The sequence below is a fragment of the Helianthus annuus genome, chromosome 13, assembly GCF_002127325.2.
Source record: "Helianthus annuus cultivar XRQ/B chromosome 13, HanXRQr2.0-SUNRISE, whole genome shotgun sequence".
NCBI classification, from domain to species: domain Eukaryota; kingdom Viridiplantae; phylum Streptophyta; class Magnoliopsida; order Asterales; family Asteraceae; genus Helianthus; species Helianthus annuus.
The window spans coordinates 158,891,245-158,908,494 of record NC_035445.2 but is presented as its reverse complement, the minus strand read 5'-3'; the positions used below and the strand labels follow the sequence as shown (position 1 = coordinate 158,908,494).

At 40.7% G+C, this 17,250-nt stretch overlaps 1 protein-coding gene and 1 long non-coding RNA gene across 2 annotated transcripts; both read left to right on the top strand.

The window, feature by feature from the left end:
- The first annotated feature begins 1,226 nt into the window (after positions 1-1,226).
- LOC118485512 (putative disease resistance protein RGA3) lies at positions 1,227-15,267 on the top strand. The gene is made up of 2 exons (XM_035981688.1): positions 1,227-1,336; positions 14,267-15,267. Exon 2 carries the CDS (start codon positions 14,272-14,274, stop codon positions 14,851-14,853), a length of 582 nt encoding a protein of 193 aa, XP_035837581.1. The 5' UTR covers positions 1,227-1,336; positions 14,267-14,271; the 3' UTR covers positions 14,854-15,267.
- LOC110903457 lies at positions 7,565-9,486 on the top strand. The gene is made up of 2 exons (XR_002571960.2): positions 7,565-7,649; positions 9,150-9,486. It is a non-coding gene; the product is annotated as an uncharacterized LOC110903457 (long non-coding RNA).
- Positions 15,268-17,250: the final 1,983 nt, after the last annotated feature.

The window sequence follows — 17,250 nt, the reverse complement described above, 5'->3', positions numbered from 1 at the left end:
CACTTATTTGATTATGGACATGTGATTGTTTATCACTTATTGAGGTCGAATGCAGTATGTAATATGTACACGTATGTATAGTATCATGGAAGATCTAGACTTGCGTCCCCGTTATTTTTCGGTAAAAGATACAACCATGATACCCAGATGATAAGCAGCATAAAGACCGAATATCTCAGAACCTCGGCAATCTATCAAACAAAATTTCGGTACTAAGACCATATGCCAATGAATGGTTCCCACCTGGTCTTCAGTCGATTTAAGATTTATATCCCCTGCACACTTTAAAATGATTGTGAGCCTACCGATACATCTTATATAGAGCTGCTTATCGTTTTTCATTTAAGGTTTAATGAGGCTTGGATAGACCACTGATGTACTATCATTTTCTCTTTTGCTCGCCAGGAAACTCATTTTTGTTTTTCTATTGTTTTTGTGTTTTTGAAATTTTTCGATGTTTTTGGATTTTCAGATTTTTTGGATTTACTCCCCCTAAAATCAATAAACTAAGATAAATTTAAAAACACACAAAGATATTTACAAAAATGATTTTCCGATGTTGGTTTACTCTTGCTTGACCTTAATGCCGTTTACCAATAATAAGAAGTCAAATCTAGATTTGTCAAAAGCTTTGGTAAATAAGTCGGCACGTTGGTCATCGGTGTGGACCTTAACAACATTGACGAGTTTCATAAAGAAAACAATCACGTGTGAGGTGATATACGAGATCAACGTGTCAGGCCAAAGAGTGCTGTACGAGACGATATCATTCATATAGCAGCTTAAATATCGACAAGCATAAGAGAGATTAGAAGTTCAAAACCGTATCCTGCAACTGCTTCGTGCGTTGCAAGGAATCTGAATGCTCTCCCAAACTAGATATCCATCTGGTGTGGATTTCAAGGCCGAATTTTCAGCTACTGAGAAATCTCTTGACAGTAACTAGATCATTAACCTCCGGGTCCGGCTGGTCTTCAAAATGTACGTCTTCATGTGTTTAACGCATCACATAACGCTTGGACTAAACCGCTCGATGTTTGCACTGTACCCGCGCCGCAACGCGCGCGGGTCTATTTTCTAGTATAATCTTAAAAGGCAATGTCGGTGATATTTATACTTTTGGTCCTTTGTATTCTTTTACATGTTAACCCTTATGATTTTCTTATTGATTTGTCTTGCTCCCTGTACATTGTTTATATGCCCTTTTCTTCTTTATAAAATGTTGTCAACCCATCTCGTATTGTTGGACGCCAAGCTGAGAAAGATGCACTGGTTCAACAGTTATTGTTACCCGCTGAAGAACCATGTGATCAAAACTATAGCATTGTTCCCATAATTATATATTCTTATGTTCCCATTAAAGTCAATGGGAACATTAAGCAATCTCAGCCCTTAGATGAAGCCAAGATTAAATCCTGATCGTTATAAATCAGGAAAAGTTTCTAGAAGGAGAGGTTTATTTTGGTTTCAGTTTGACCGAACTTGTGCGAAATTTTTGGAACCCCCACGTTCTACTTGAAATTTGAAATCTTTGTTCTATCTTCTAGAAGGAGTAACCACTCTCCTGTGTAGGAGCAGTTATCGAAAACAACGGGGGATCGGTTTTTGTAACCTACTAGGTACAGTTTTTTTCCAGATCTTCGCTACCCTATATACAACCCCACGTCTATCCTCATCCCAAGCTCTTCTGCATTTGTTTCTAATTTCTTTTCAACTTCACATGGAGATACTTCTCAATTTTCATTATACCCTATTCGGCGATCAACACCAACACTACTCCGTACTCCATTGCTATTGGCCCAAACTTGGATCTTGATCTCTAAATGAGCGTGAATAACTTGAATAACAACAACTTGAATAACTTGATAATAACCGAATGTATACAATATCGAATTGAGAGTATATACAATTGATTTTGAATGTAATGAACAAGTACAAATGAATCTAACTATCCCTATTTATAGTTTCCTACGGGTACGAGTGAATAGACGCGTCTCTTCGTGAAAAGTCATGTCTCTTGGATGTGTGGATGAGATTGAATCTTGAAGAGGTGTGTTGATTCTCGTCCGCATGATCAACAGTCGCGTCCCTTGATGTTGTCTTGTATTGATTCCGAAATGGTGTGTGTAGGAGACATACCCATTCAGTTATTAGGGTAGTTTCCAACTTCCACTTTGTCAACTTTGGTCCTTCAACTTCATAACCGCCATATCTAATATTATTTCTAATTATATAACTATCTAACTAAACTATGAGATGTTAAGAGATTAACCGGTTTCATTCACCCCCTTAATCTCGAACATCCATGAGTTGCTTCAAATCTTGAATTCCGAGCAGTTATCTCATTGTAGCAAACTTGATCCTTGCTAGTGCCTTTGTTAGTATATATGCTCGTTGTAGTGCTCCGCTTATGTGTTCCACAGTGATATCTTCGTTTTCCACGCATTCTCTTATGAAGTGATATCGTGTGTCAATGTGCTTGCTTCTTCCGTGAAAGACTGGATTTTTCATAAGTGCTATTGCTGAAACGTTATCTACTCTGAGTGTTATCTTCTCTTCCTTCCAGCCTGTGATTTCACTTAACAATCTTTTAAGCCATAGTGCTTGACATGCTGCTGCAGTGGCTGCCATGAATTCTGATTCGCATGATGATAGTGCCACTGTTTGTTGCTTTTGTGTACACCAGGTTATAGGTGATTCTCCAAAGTAGAATACCAGACCAGTTGTTCCTTTTCCTTTGTCTGTATTAACTCCAAAACTACTATCGCTATAACCTGTGATCTTACATCCTCCTTGTCTTCTGTAGATGATTCCATGCTCTTTTGTTCCTTTGATGTAACGTAGTATTTGCTTTACTGCTTTCAGGTGTTGCTCCTTTGGTTCTTGCATGAATCTACTAAGTAGACTGACTGGGTAACTTAGATCTGGTCTTGTATGCAATAAGTACTTGAGAGAACCTATCAGGCTTCTGTAGTGTGTTGCATCTACTAGATCTCCTTCTTCAGTCTTTGTCAATTGAGTTCCTGGAGTCATGGGTGTCTTTGTGTCATTGCAGGATAACATATCAGCGTCTTTGAGTATCTTGTTGATATATCCTGTTTGCTTGATGCCTATCTCACCCCCTGCTTGAATTACTTCTATTCCCAGATAGTATGCTAGCAATCCTAGATCGCTCATATCGAATTTGTTCTTCATCTGAGATTTAAAGATGTCTATCTCCTTCTTTGAAGTTCCAGTGATTATCAAGTCATCAACATAAACTCCAACTATTAGTGTAGAGGCTTCACTTGTTCTTGTATAGATTGCATTCTCTAAAGTACACTTCTTGAAGTTAAGTGACTTTAGGGTTTGATCTAACTTCGTATTCCAAGCTCTTGGTGCTTGTCTCAATCCATACAGTGCGTTTGATAGTCTGTAAACCTTTCCTTTATTTCCTGGCTTTATAAAACCTTCTGGTTGTGATACATAGACTTCCTCTTTGAGGTCTCCGTGTAAGAATGCAGATTTCACATCTAGATGATGTACCTCCCAACCTTGATATGCTGCTAAAGCCAACATTAGTCGTACTGTTTCCATACGTGCACGTGCTACTGGTGCAAAGACTTCGTCAAAATCTATTCCGTGTTGCTGAACATATCCTTTTGCAACTAGCCTTGCTTTATGTCTGACAATGTTTCCGTTTGCATCTTTCTTAGTCTTGAATACCCATTTTAAACCTATTGCCTTGTGATCTCTTGGCAATTCCGTCAAATTCCAAGTGTTATTCTTGTTTATTGAATCTAACTCAGCCTTCATTGCTTCAATCCACTTTTTGTCACTAGATGCTTCCTTGTAATTCCTTGGTTCCTCTTCAGCGAGTAATAATTCATGTGGATCTAGTTGAATTTCTTCTGTCTCTTCATACAGGTCTTCGAGACTTCTTAATCTTACTGGAGTGTCACTGACACTCTCCGTTATACTTTCAGAAGTGGATGGACCTCCACTTGATAGATTGCTTGTATTTCCTGCTGAGTTCTGATTGTACGAATGTGCTGGCGGGGTTACATAGGAGTCTTGTTCTTCTGTCTGATCTACTCCTGAATCGTCATGTTGTGGCCCGCTACTGCCTGGACTACTTGGCTCATTTTCTTCTAATTCTGGTGGTATGTCATCTTCTTGAATGACAAAGTTTGTCCATTCGGGATTCCCTGAATCTACCGTTTCCATATAACTATTCCAGTTCCATGGTTGACCTTCCATGAACTTTACATCTCTACTGACACATATCTTGTTCTTTGCTGGATCATATAATCTGTACGCCTTTGATCCTTCTTCTATTCCAAGGTAAACCATAGGTGCACTTCTATCATCTAACTTCTTTTGTTGAAGTGGTAGTACCTTAGCGTAAGCAGTGCAGCCAAAAACCTTCAAGTGTTCTAAATTTGGCTTCCTTCCTTTTAGTGCTTCATATGGTGTCTTGTTCACCAGGGCTTTTGTCGGAACCCTGTTTAGTACGTATATCGCGTGTCGTACTGCTTCACCCCAAAAGTTCTGTGGCATGTTCATTGCCTTTAGCATACTGCGAGTAGTTGACAACATCGTCCTGTTTCTTCTTTCTACTACTCCATTTTGCTGTGGGGAATATGGTGCTGTAAGCTGTCTTGCTATGCCGTTGGTTTTGCAATACTTGTTGAATTCAGCCGATGTGAATTCACCTCCTCTATCCGTCCTTAGCATTTTTAACTTGGTATGCGCTTCCTTTTCCACCTTTTCTTTGAACTCCTTAAATGTTTCGAATGCTTGATCCTTGGAAGTTAGTAAATACGCCCACATGTAGCGAGTACAGTCGTCTACAAGTAAGAATATATACTTCTTCCCAGCATGTGTTGGTGGAGTTATAGGACCACACAAATCCCCATAGACTAAGTCCAGAGGTTTTAAAGATCTGAACTTTGCCTGATTTGGAAATGGTGCCCTACTATGCTTTCCTAATAAGCATGCGTCACAGACTTGACTAGCATGACTTATTTGTGGAACTCCATGTACCAAGTTCTTACGAGTCATTTCCTTAATAGCGTCGAAGTGTAAATGGCCTAACCTTGCGTGCCATAACCATGCTGTGTTTTCGGTCTTTGATAGTAAGCAGATTGGTTTTCCCGTTTTCAGTTTGACTTTGTACAGCCTGTTCTTCATTCTCTTGACTCGCATTAGTAGCTTTCTATTTCGATCTCGGATAGTAAGTAGATCTCCGTCCATAACCACTTTGCAACCGATTTCTGTAAGTTGTCCGAGGCTCAATATATTGGTCTTCAGACTTGGAATGTAGTATACTTGTGAAACGATCTTTTGTTCTTGATTCAGACATTCCAGTAGTATGAACCTTTGCCTTTAATTTCTACGTGTGACCCATCACCAAATCGTACTTGCCCTGTCACAGTTTCATCTAATTCCTTGAAGTGACTTCGCACTCCTGTCATGTGGTTGCTTGCCCCGTTGTCTAAGTACCATAGATTCTTATCTTCTGAGCCGTAACTTGTTGGTTTTATACGTTCCTCGTTTAGCAGAGCCTTCTCTTGAACATTTTCTTCTTGTATTGTCATTAACAATACGGGTGCTTCGTCTTCCTTGACGAGGTTTGAATGTTCTTGTACATTGTCTTTCTCTGAACAGTCCTTCTTGTAGTGTCCAAACTTTTGACACTTAAAACATTGGATTTTGCTTAGGTCGGTTCTCGCAAACTTCCTCCAATTTCTAGAACTTCCATTTCTAGATCTAGATGTAGATCCTTCGTTCTGGGACTTTGCCTATTTCCGTTGTTTCGCCAATTTCCACGCGTCTGGTTAAATTTACCACGACCGCGGTTTCCAGATTGCCTACCTCTGTTGTTATCCTGATGTGTAAACATAAGCCTATCTTGGCTTTCTCCTTGATTTCCTTTCTTTAACTTGAGACGTTCTTCATACGTCTTTAGTCTTCCGACTGCTTCTTGTAGCGTCATGGTTTCTATATCAGAGTATTGTTCCATAGAGGCAACGATTTGAGTAAACCTATCCGGTACACCATTTAAGAGTTTGCGTACTAGAGTCGATTGACTCATAGTCGATCCTACTTCTGTTGCTCGGGTAACGATACTATTGATCTTTGCGGTAAACGAATCAATAGTGTCGTCATCCCTCATTTGCAACATTTCAAATTCTGACATTAGCGTGTGCATACGCGCCTTTTGTACCCGATCTACGCCAACATGTCTAATCTTTAGATTATCCCAAATCTCTTTTGCACTTTTACAACTTGCAACTTGCAATACAACGTCCTCTGGTATTGCTTGAAACAGATATGCAATTGTAGACTTATCTTTCTTAGTGTCTACCGTTGCATTCTCTGCCGGTTCAATCGTTTCCCATAAACCATTCGCTTCAAGAATCGTCTTGATACGAATAGCCCAAACCGTATAGTTTGTTGGTTTCAGAATCGAACACTGAAACTGGGAAAGAGAATTTCCATTTATCGGACTTTGCCCGGATGATCCTGCCATATCTTCCTGCCGAATAATCTTCACTTCTAATAAACTTTCTTTTGGTTTCAATATATCTCAACAACCCCGATTACCCGAATCGTGTAATAACCAAACAACCAAAACAATCTAATTCGCACTAAAACCCCGGAATCAAAACAAACGAACCCTAGATTCCTAACCGTTCGGTTCGACCGACTTTCCTAGAACCGAAAATAAAGAATTCTGAAATGAAACTTTTGCGAATTTAAACGAAATTGAAACCTGATCGCGAATTCCCTGCGATGCCTTGCGATTCCCACGCCTAGAGCCTGATGCTCTGATACCAATTTGTTGGCCCAAACTTGGATCTTGATCTCTAAATGAGCGTGAATAACTTGAATAACAACAACTTGAATAACTTGATAATAACCGAATGTATACAATATCGAATTGAGAGTATATACAATTTATTTCGAATGTAATGAACAAGTACAAATGAATCTAACTATCCCTATTTATAGTTTCCTACGGGTACGAGTGAATAGACGCGTCTCTTCGTGAAAAGTCATGTCTCTTGGATGTGTGGATGAGATTGAATCTTGAAGAGGTGTGTTGATTCTCGTCCGCATGATCAACAGTCGCGTCCCTTGATGTTTGCCTTGTATTGATTCCGAAATGGTGTGTGTAGGAGACATACCCATTCGGTTATTAGGGTAGTTTCCAACTTCCACTTTGTCAACTTTGGTCCTTCAACTTCATAACCGCCATATCTAATATTATTTCTAATTATATAACTATCTAACTAAACTATGAGATGTTAAGAGATTAACCGGTTTCAATTGCATCTTCCACTTTTCACCAAAAAGGTTGAATAATAATTTCGAATGGCTGAAGTGAAGAACCCTCTGGCAGGCTTTTTTTTATTGCAATACGATTGACAAAGATATTTCTTTCTCCAAAATCACTAGCTCAAAAGCTTCAAATCGATGTTCTTGTCTGATGCTGAGGTATAATTAGGGTTTGTTCATTTTAGCCCCTTGTGATTTCTGTTTTTTTTTTTTAATTTAGTTCATGTTTATCGTTCTTAGGTTGTTCAATTTGTGTTTATAAAACTTTGATTACAAGTAGTCCAGAAGAAGCTACTAGGAGGATACATGAGTTGCAGCAGCAACAGGTACAAACTCAAAAAGATTGTAGCCATTTAGGTAAAGACATAATGTGAATTTATTTATCTATAAATATATGAAAAGTTTTTTTTTTTTTTTTTTTATGAATTTAAGCCCTTTCTAAAAATGTCATGCATACTAATTGTGTTACTGGACCCTATCTTCAATAGTGTTTTTGCTGGTTCTTTGATTATATTTTTAAAAAATCAAGACTCATAATTGTTATGCAATAAGTAAACAAGGTCAGCTTATGTTGAGGAAAGAAATTTGACAACTTATATGGGTATTATGAGATAGATTGAGTATTTTGTGATGATATTCACAAAATATCGACTGAACTCATGCTCTTGGGTGTTGACCTTCCCGGCCTTTTTGAGGCAATCCTGGAAGTAACAGTAATATATTGTGTTTGGAAGGAAGCATGGCTATTTAAAGAGCCGTTAAGTATAAAGTTCCCAAACCTTTATCAACTAGAGCATCATAGAAATGTATTAATATCTGAGCGGGTCAAGATGGTTGGTGGGGGTATAAATTTATTTTTTAACTGGTTGAGCCAGCCAAATAATGATGCAGAGGAGGCTGATGTAAACCGATTAACTGCAGCAGTTATGGCTTTTTATTCGGGTCGGGGGATGACAAGTGGGCGGATTCCGGGCAGTTTTCTTTGAAAAGTCTTAGATGTTTGAAGGAACACAAGTTTTTTTCAGATCTGTGGATTGGATATGAATGGAATGGGTGGGTTCCTATTAAGGTAAATTTTGTGGCATGGAGACTTGTCTTAAATAGGTTGAACTGCTGTGAATTTGGTCCAAAGAAACATTAATATTCCAGACATAAGGTGCAAGGTTTGTAATGAAGAAGAGGAGTCGGCATCGCATCTGTTCGTGGCATGCAATATTGCTCAGAAGGTTTCGGATTTTGTAGTGGGTTGGTGCAGGCTTGGACACCTTTTTATCCTTCAACTAAAAGATTTGGTGACTATCCAGAATTCATACCTTAGCTCGGCGAAGTGGAAGAAACTCAACTTGTCGATTTTCGATTTTCCAGGTGACTATTTGGGCGCTGTGGAAAAATCGGAACGAAGTAGTTTTTAACAATAAGCTAGAGAATATCGGTAGAATTAAGGAGGATATCAAGATTTATAGTTATATTTGGATAAAGCATAGGCAAAGTGCAGAGCGCTTTCGTGGATAGATTGGTGTAATTTCGATTTAATAGCAATGGATGTATAACTCTGTTTCGGTCTGATGGATTTGGTGGCTGTAATCACGCCGGCTAAAAGTTTAGCATTATACTATATATTTTTAGTTATTTATATATTTTTGAGGTTCACAGTACTCTACCTCATTTATTAATAATAGAAATAAGGTAGATGATATACATGGATTGAAGAACAGTTATAAATTCTGATGGTTAATTTACTGAATTAACCCCCTAAAAACATATACTTATTACACCTGATGTGTTCATTTTTATTATTCTCTTTTTTCATTTTTTATGTGCTATAGATGTTATGCTGGAAAACCACATACAAATGGGCATTCATGTGAATTTTGGGTTTTTTTGATGGGATGCTTTGATTGGTCAGATGATAGCAACTGAAGATGATACAATGTCATATAAAACTCCTGCCAAACTTTATGGGTATATTTCCATGTTATCACTTAGTTAGGTGATACTGATTATTGCTACTTAACTTGGTATGCACATTCAAAATGTCGAGTATAAACCCCTCAACTTCAAGAAACATTCCAAGATTTGTTACTCACAGTTTATATTATAGGGAAGAGTGTATGCAACTGTTGTATTGATTTTTTTACATTGGGTACAAAATAACTTTGTATATATATGTTATCCGACTCATGAAATACATGTATGTCAACACGCAAACGTGGCCCATTGGATGAGGGAATGCAATGGATCATTACCATTACATGTCTTGTTTGGTTACCATGTGAATGGAATGAATTATTATTGTGTATTGTTCGGTAGGCAAGAAAAACAGAGTAATAAAATTAGCGGTGAGTGGTGGTGGTGGTCGGTGGTAGTGATTGTGGGTGGTTATTGGTGGCGGTGGTGGGTGTCGGCGGCGGCAATGGGTGGTGGTGGTGGCGGCGAGTGGCTGTGCGGTGGTGACGACGAGTGGCGGTGGCGACAAGGTGGCCGTTGGTGCTGGGTGGCAGCAAAGGTGGCGGTTGGTGGCGGCGGCAGCGGTTGGTGGCGACGGTGGTGGCGACAAGGTGGCCGTTGGTGGTGGGTGGCAGCAAAGGTGGCGGTTGGTGGCGGCGACAGCGGTTGGTGGTGACGGTGGTGGTGGCGTCTGTTAGACTAAATTGTTTAGATAGACAAGATTATTATTACTGAGGGTACTAAACTGTAATTAGTTTATCTATATATAGGGCCTTGTATTCTCTATTCATAATCAATAAAAACCAATTACAATTACAACCAAATATACGCTTTTATGATCACAAAGATCTTGGCTGCAAATCAGCAAGTCCCGCATGCTCTTTTTGCGGCTGCCACACCAGCACAGCAGCCCCTTACGGCTGCTGTCACACCCACTCAGCAGCCCAATATTGATACCATACAGCAGCAACTTCATACCCTTCAACTCATGGCCTCTCAACTGGGTTATCAGCTCAATCCTGCACCTTCATTACAACCACAGGCTTACTTTGGGTCTCGGTCATTTAACAACAATCGTGGCAACCGTGGCTCTCGTGGTCCTTCGCGTGGTAACTCTCGTGCTAACCCAAATAACCGCAATCGGGATACTAGTGGCACACGTCAATTTTCTTGGGCTTCAACCCAAAACACTGTTTATGGCCACTGTAACCGTTGTGGCATTGGTCATCTCCCGTCTCAGTGCCCTAATCAGCCTAATCAGTCACGTGCAGCGCCACAGGCAAATTATGCTACTTTCTCAGATGCTGGCTCACAATCAGGACTTATTTGGAAGCCCGATACTGGAGCTAATGGACATGCTACCCCAGACTTATCTGGCATTGACAACCCTGAAGCCTACTTTGGTAATGATTCTTTACTTATTGGTGACGGTAACCCACTACCCATTTTTCACATTGGATCCTCAACTATTTTCTCACCTAACAAAACCTTTAAATTATCCGATATACTTCATGTTCCTGAACTAAAACAAAATCTTTTGTCTGTTCAAAAATTTTGTGTTGATAATGATGTTTTCTTTGAATTTCACTCATCTTATTTTGTTGTGAAGGACGAGTCTACACGCACTACCCTCCTAACGGGTCCCAGTGAACAGGGCTTGTACTCCATTCGCCTACCACAGCTCAAGTCTATTCCCAAGGTGGCATTCACTGCTGTCAAAGCATCTTCCACCACTTGGCATCAACGTTTAGGACATCCTCATGCTCAAGTTTTTCGTTCCATTGTTTCACGTTTTTCTTTACCCATTTCGGACAAGTTTTCTAATAATTTATGTACTTCGTGTCAATTAGGCAAGTCTTCCAAGTTATCTTTGTCAGACTCAACTTTTCAGAGTACCAATTTTTTAGACCTTGTTTATTGTGATGTTTGGGGGCCTTCACCCGATTTATCATTTGATGGTTGTCGTTTCTTTTTATTATGTGTAGATCATCATTCTAGATATATGTGGTTTTATCCATTAGTTCAAAAATCCGATGTCTACAACGTGCTAACAAACTTTAGTAAATTGGCAGAACGACAATTTAACACCAAACTAAAAAGTATACAATCTGATTGGGGAGGGGAGTTTCGTCCTCTTACGTCCTTTTGCACTAGTCTTGGTATCATTCATCGACGCTCTTGCCCTCACACAAGTGAGCAAAATGGGATTGTCGAGCGCCGTCATCGCCATGTTGTGGAAACTGGACTTACTCTTCTTGCACATTCCAGTCTTCCCCAACGTTTCTGGCAATTTGCCTTTGAAACAGCCGTTTACTTAATTAACCGTCTTCCCTCTCGTGTCTCCTCCAACAAATCTCCGTATGAACATGTTTTTAAACGGAAACCTGATTACTCCTTTCTTCGTGTTTTCGGATGCCAATGTTTTCCTTATCTCCGTCCGTACAATCGTCATAAGATTGAATTTCGATCCACCCCGTGTGTCTTTCTTGGCTACAGCCCTGTTCACCATGGCTACCGATGCTTTGACCCATCCACCGAATGACTCAACATTGCCCGACATGTTCGCTTCAATGAACACATCTTTCCATACCACACAGCCATACCTACCCAATCCTCACCACAGCCCGAATTATCGTATGTATCCATCTTTCCTGAACCACCCCCCGGTTTTCTAACCGAACCCATCCCACCCCCACCACCCTTCACGGATCCATTACCAACCGCCACCATCTCACCTGAAACTGCAACCACTTCACCACCCACTAACTCGTCTCCCGGACCCTCAATCGAACCCACCATGCACACGGCCCAATCAATCCCAACCCCTAGACCACGGCCTCCCAACCTACGTCCCCATCCCAAGCCACCCACTCGCTATGATCCCGCTGCCTACACTGCCACCACCACCCCCACCTTACCCATTGAGCCCACCTCTTTTACCGTTGCTAATAAGTCTATAGAATGGCGCCAAGCTATGGCTGACGAGTTGGATGCGCTACATAGGAATGGGACATGGACATTAGTTCCCCCTGCCCCTCATACTAATGTCGTTGATTGTAAATGGGTTTACAGGTTGAAAAAGGATCAAAATGGAAAGATTAGCAGGTACAAGGCACGACTTGTGGCAAAAGGATTTCACCAGCAACATGGGGTCGATTATCATGAGACTTTCAGCCCAGTAATCAAACCTGCTACTATTAGGACTATCTTATCACTTGCTGTTACAAATAAGTGGTCTCTCAGACAGTTAGATGTCCAAAACGCCTTTCTGCATGGTGATCTTCAAGAGACAGTTTATATGCGACAACCTCCTGGCTTCGTTGATCAAACCAGGCCAGATCATGTGTGTTTATTACACAAGTCCTTATATGGGCTCAAGCAAGCCCCTCGTGCCTGGTTTACAAAACTGTCAATGGCTCTTCTTCAGTTGGGCTTTCACGGGTCCAAAACTGACCCGTCCCTATTCATTCTCAATTCAAGTGGCACGCTTGTCTATCTTCTTGTGTATGTAGACGACATTAGCATTACAGGTAATCACTCTAGGGCTGTTGATGATGTTATTAAAGATCTCAGCTCTATGTTTGCACTCAAAGATTTGGATCAGTTACATTATTTCTTGGGCATTGAAGTGGTGCATCATGGTTCTGATCTGGTTCTGTCTCAACGCAAATATATTCTTGATATTCTTCACTGAGCAGGTCTTGCAGACTGCAAACCCGTATCATCCCCTATGAGTACCTCTCATGTCTTCTTACCTGATGATAGTCCTTTACTTAATGATCCTTCCAGATACAGGCAGACGGTAGGTGCTCTTCAATATGCAACCTTAACTCGCCCGACATTGCCTTTGCAGTTAATAAGGTGTGCCAATTTATGCATGCTCCTACTGAGAATCATTGGGCTGGTGTGAAGCGCATATTGCGTTATCTGAAGGGCACAACTTATTTTGGCCTACTATTTCGTCACAACACAGGGTCCAGGCTACAAGCCTTTTCTGACTCCCATTGGGCTACTAATCTTCGGGCATTCTCGGATTCTGACTGGGCTGGTTGCCCTCTTGATCGTCGATCCACGGGGGGGTATGCTATCTATCTGGGTTCCAACCTTATTTCTTGGTCTGCTCGCAAACAACGAACTGTCTCTCGATCTTCAACAGAATCCGAATATAAGGCTATTGCTGATACTGTCGCAGAACTGATCTGGTTAAAATCTCTACTTCGTGAACTCGGTCTCGTTAGCAAGGCACCAACGCTTTGGTGTGATAATCTTGGTGCAACCTATCTCTCTGCCAATCCAGTGTTTCATGCCCGCACAAAGCATGTTGAAGTAGATTACCACTTTGTTCGTGAACAAGTTATTCAAGAAAAGCTGAATGTCAAGTTTATCTCGACTGATGATCAAATTGCTGATGTGTTTACAAAGCCCTTATCTTCACAAAGATTTGAGTTTCTACGGTCCAAGTTGCAGGTCGTTCCCCGCCCTCAACTTGCGGGGGAATGTTAGACTAAATTGTTTAGATAGACAAGATTATTATTACTGAGGGTACTAAACTGTAATTAGTTTATCTATATATAGGGCCTTGTATTCTCTATTCATAATCAATAAAAACCAATTACAATTACAACCAAATATACGCTTTGATTGCGTCGACGATGGTGGTGGGTGGCGAGTGGGTGGCGGCGGTGGCTGTCGGGGTGAGGTGGTGGCGGCGATGGCGTCGGTGGTGGGTGGTGGTGGTGGGTTGTGGCGAAGGTCGTGGGTTGTGGTGGTGTTGATGAATGGTGCAAGAGGGGATGGAATGGAAAAAAAACATGGGGGGTGGAAGGAATGATTTTGAGGGAATGGAATGCCTTTTGGAATGGGTGATTCCATTTCATTGACCAACCAAACACTCTTTTCTTCATTCCCTTGTAATCACTCATTCCATTCCACCTCTCATTCCTGCATAACAAACACTACCTAAGTATGCCCGTCCACCGGACGGGTATAGAACTAGTTGGTATGGGTGGGGTTGGGAAAACTACTCTGGCTAGACTTGTGTATGACGATGTTCAAGTCAACAATCACTTCAAACTCAAGGCGTGGATCTGCATCTCAGATGAGTTTGATATCTCTGTTAGAAGCAAAGAGATCTTTATAGCTTTTGGAGGTGAGGTAAAGAAGGAACATGAAAATTTTAATAAACTTCAAGAAGCTATTAGAGATCACCTAACACGAAAAAGATTTTTATTGGTTTTAGATGATGTGTGGAGTGAGAGTCGTGAGGATTGGGAAACCCTCGTCAGTCCCTTTTATACATGTTCTCCAGGAAGTAAAATCATAGTAACAGCACGAAAGGATAAATTACTAAAAGAGCTGGGTTACAATTCTCTGTACAAGCATCTGGAGAGCCTGTCAGATGATGATGCTTTATCTTTGTTTGCTCTACATGCATTAGGCGTAAGAAATTTCGATTCACACTTGTCTCTTAAACCACATGGTGAAGGTATTGTGAAGAAATGTGATGGGTTGCCTCTGGCATTGATCGCACTTGGTACATCACTGAGGACAAAAAAGATGAAGATTCATGGAAGGGAGTGTTAGAAAGTGAGATATGGAAATTACCTGTTGAAGATAAAATTATCCCAGCCCTGAGACTTAGCTATCATGATCTTTCGGCACCTTTGAAGCGATTGTTTGCATACTGCTCATTGTTTCCCAAGGACTTCCTGTTTGATAAGGAGGATCTGGTTTTACTTTGGATGGCTGAAGGATTCTTCCAGCCAACTCCAAGCGATTTAACAAAAGAAACCTTGGGTCAAAAATTCTTTGACGAGTTGTTGTCAAGGTCATTTTTTCAACATGCACCTAATAATGAATCATTATTTGTGATGCATGACCTCATGAATGACTTGGCGACATCTGTTGCTACCGAGTTTTATTTTAGGTTAGACAACGAGTCAGGGAAGAATATTAAGAAGATGAAGCTAGACAAGTACCGCCATATGTCATTTGTTGGTGAGAAATATGTAGCTTACGGGAAGCTCCAGGTACTTGAAAACACCAAATGTCTCAGGACATTCTTGGCAACATTTGTTGGGGAGGTGGAAAGTAGGCGACATTTTTTCTTATCTAATAAGGTACTCACTGATTTGCTTCCTGAGTTACCATTATTAAGGGTTCTAAGTTTGAGCGGCTTTGTAATAAGGGAGTTACCGGAGTCCATTGGTACTTTGAGGCACTTGAGATATCTTAATCTATCTCAAACTCATATCACACATTTACCGGAAACGATTTGCAATCTTGTTAATTTACAAACATTGATCCTGTTTGGTTGTAAGGAATTAACTGAGTTGCCCAACAACTTCCTAAATCTGAAGAACCTGCAACATCTTGACGTTAGGGACACCCTGCTTTCATTTCAGATGCTGTTAGAGATTAGCAAGTTGAAAAGTCTACAAATTACCCTCTCGAAAATCAAAATCGAAAGTGAAAGGGGAATTGAAATAGCCAAACTTAAAGACTTCAAAAATATATATGGGAAAATTTCTGTTGTAGGTTTGGAAAAAGTGCAACATGCAATTTATGCACATGAGGCGAACTTTTCAGAAAAGAGGCTTAGTGAGTTAGAGCTTGTATGGGGTGATGAGCTAAATGATTCACGAAATGACATGCTTGAAAAAGAGGTCCTAAATGAGCTGAAGCCTTGTCATGATAAGTTAATAAAACTCAAAATTAGGTCATATGGGGGATTTGAGTTTCCAAAGTGGGTTGGGGATCCCTTGTTTCTTTATTTGAAGCATGTGTCAATAAGTGGCTGTAAGAGATGTACATCTCTACCGCCACTGGGACAACTACTATCACTTAAGGAGTTGTTTATTCAAGGCTTATATGGGGTGGAAGCTGTGGGTTCTGAGTTATTTGGGACTGGTCAAGCATTTCCTTCACTTGAAATTCTGGGTTTTCGTGATATGTGTGGGTGGAGGAAATGGTCAGGGGCTGTGTTTCCACGCTTGCAAAAGCTTGAAATACGTGATTGTTGAAGATCGTTATGGTAATCAAGATCATCCGAGTTACATGCTATGGGCCTCGGGCCGGTTTATGTTTATTTATTTTAGTTTATTTAGTAATGGGTCAAAACACTAGTATGTTATGTTTTATTGTCATTTGGGCCGTAGGCCACATATGTATGGGTCGAACAAGGATGTTATGTCTAGTCCATTAGTTTAGCGGTTAACACAAGGAATTTGGGCCGGAACTTATGAAAAGTCACGACCCTTATCAGCAACTAACCACCAGGCGGTTATTTTGGAACATCGCAACTATTCGCGAACGGTTGTGACTGGGAAACGACGTGACTGTTCATCCCTATAAAAGCCGGCTGCCAAACTCCCTTGTTAATCGGTTGTTCAGTCAGTTTGTAATCAGAACGTGTGTTACACTCAGTTATCATATTCAAGTTTCTAGTTTGTTCAAGTTTCAATTCGGTTAGTTTGTTTTGTTTTGCAAATCAGTTTCGTTACAATTCATCATCATGAATACTTGTGATTGTTGTGGGTTGTTCGTAAATGATTGTGTTTGTGGTCACAAGACCATCCGTTCCGATTGGTCCTGGGTTTCCGATGACGATGATACCAACATTGGTATCAGAGCCAAAGGTTTAACAGGAAGCGGAAGGGATTGTGATCAAGAAGAAAACCGGGTTCGTGGAAACAAAGGGAAATCGGTGGTTACCGATTATGGTGATGATGTGTTTGTTCGTAGTGGAGAGTGCGGCCGGGCGGCGGAAGCGGATGAGTACGCGCAGGGGAAGCCAACCATGCGGACCGGGGTATCACCAATGAAAAAGTTTCCAAAGAAGGTATTCCAAAAAGGTTTCGCGAAGAAGTACGGGAAGAAACCTAATGCACCAGTGGGTAGGCCAAGAAAACCGGGGGTTCGGTGTTTCAAGTGCAAGAAGTTTGGCCACATCGCGTCAATTTGCCCTAGTAAGTATATCAT

Bases quoted from the DNA above. Each gene is read 5' to 3' on its own strand.
- LOC118485512 (XM_035981688.1), top strand. From the start codon at position 14,272: ATGGGTGGGGTTGGGAAAACTACTCTGGCTAGACTTGTGTATGACGAT.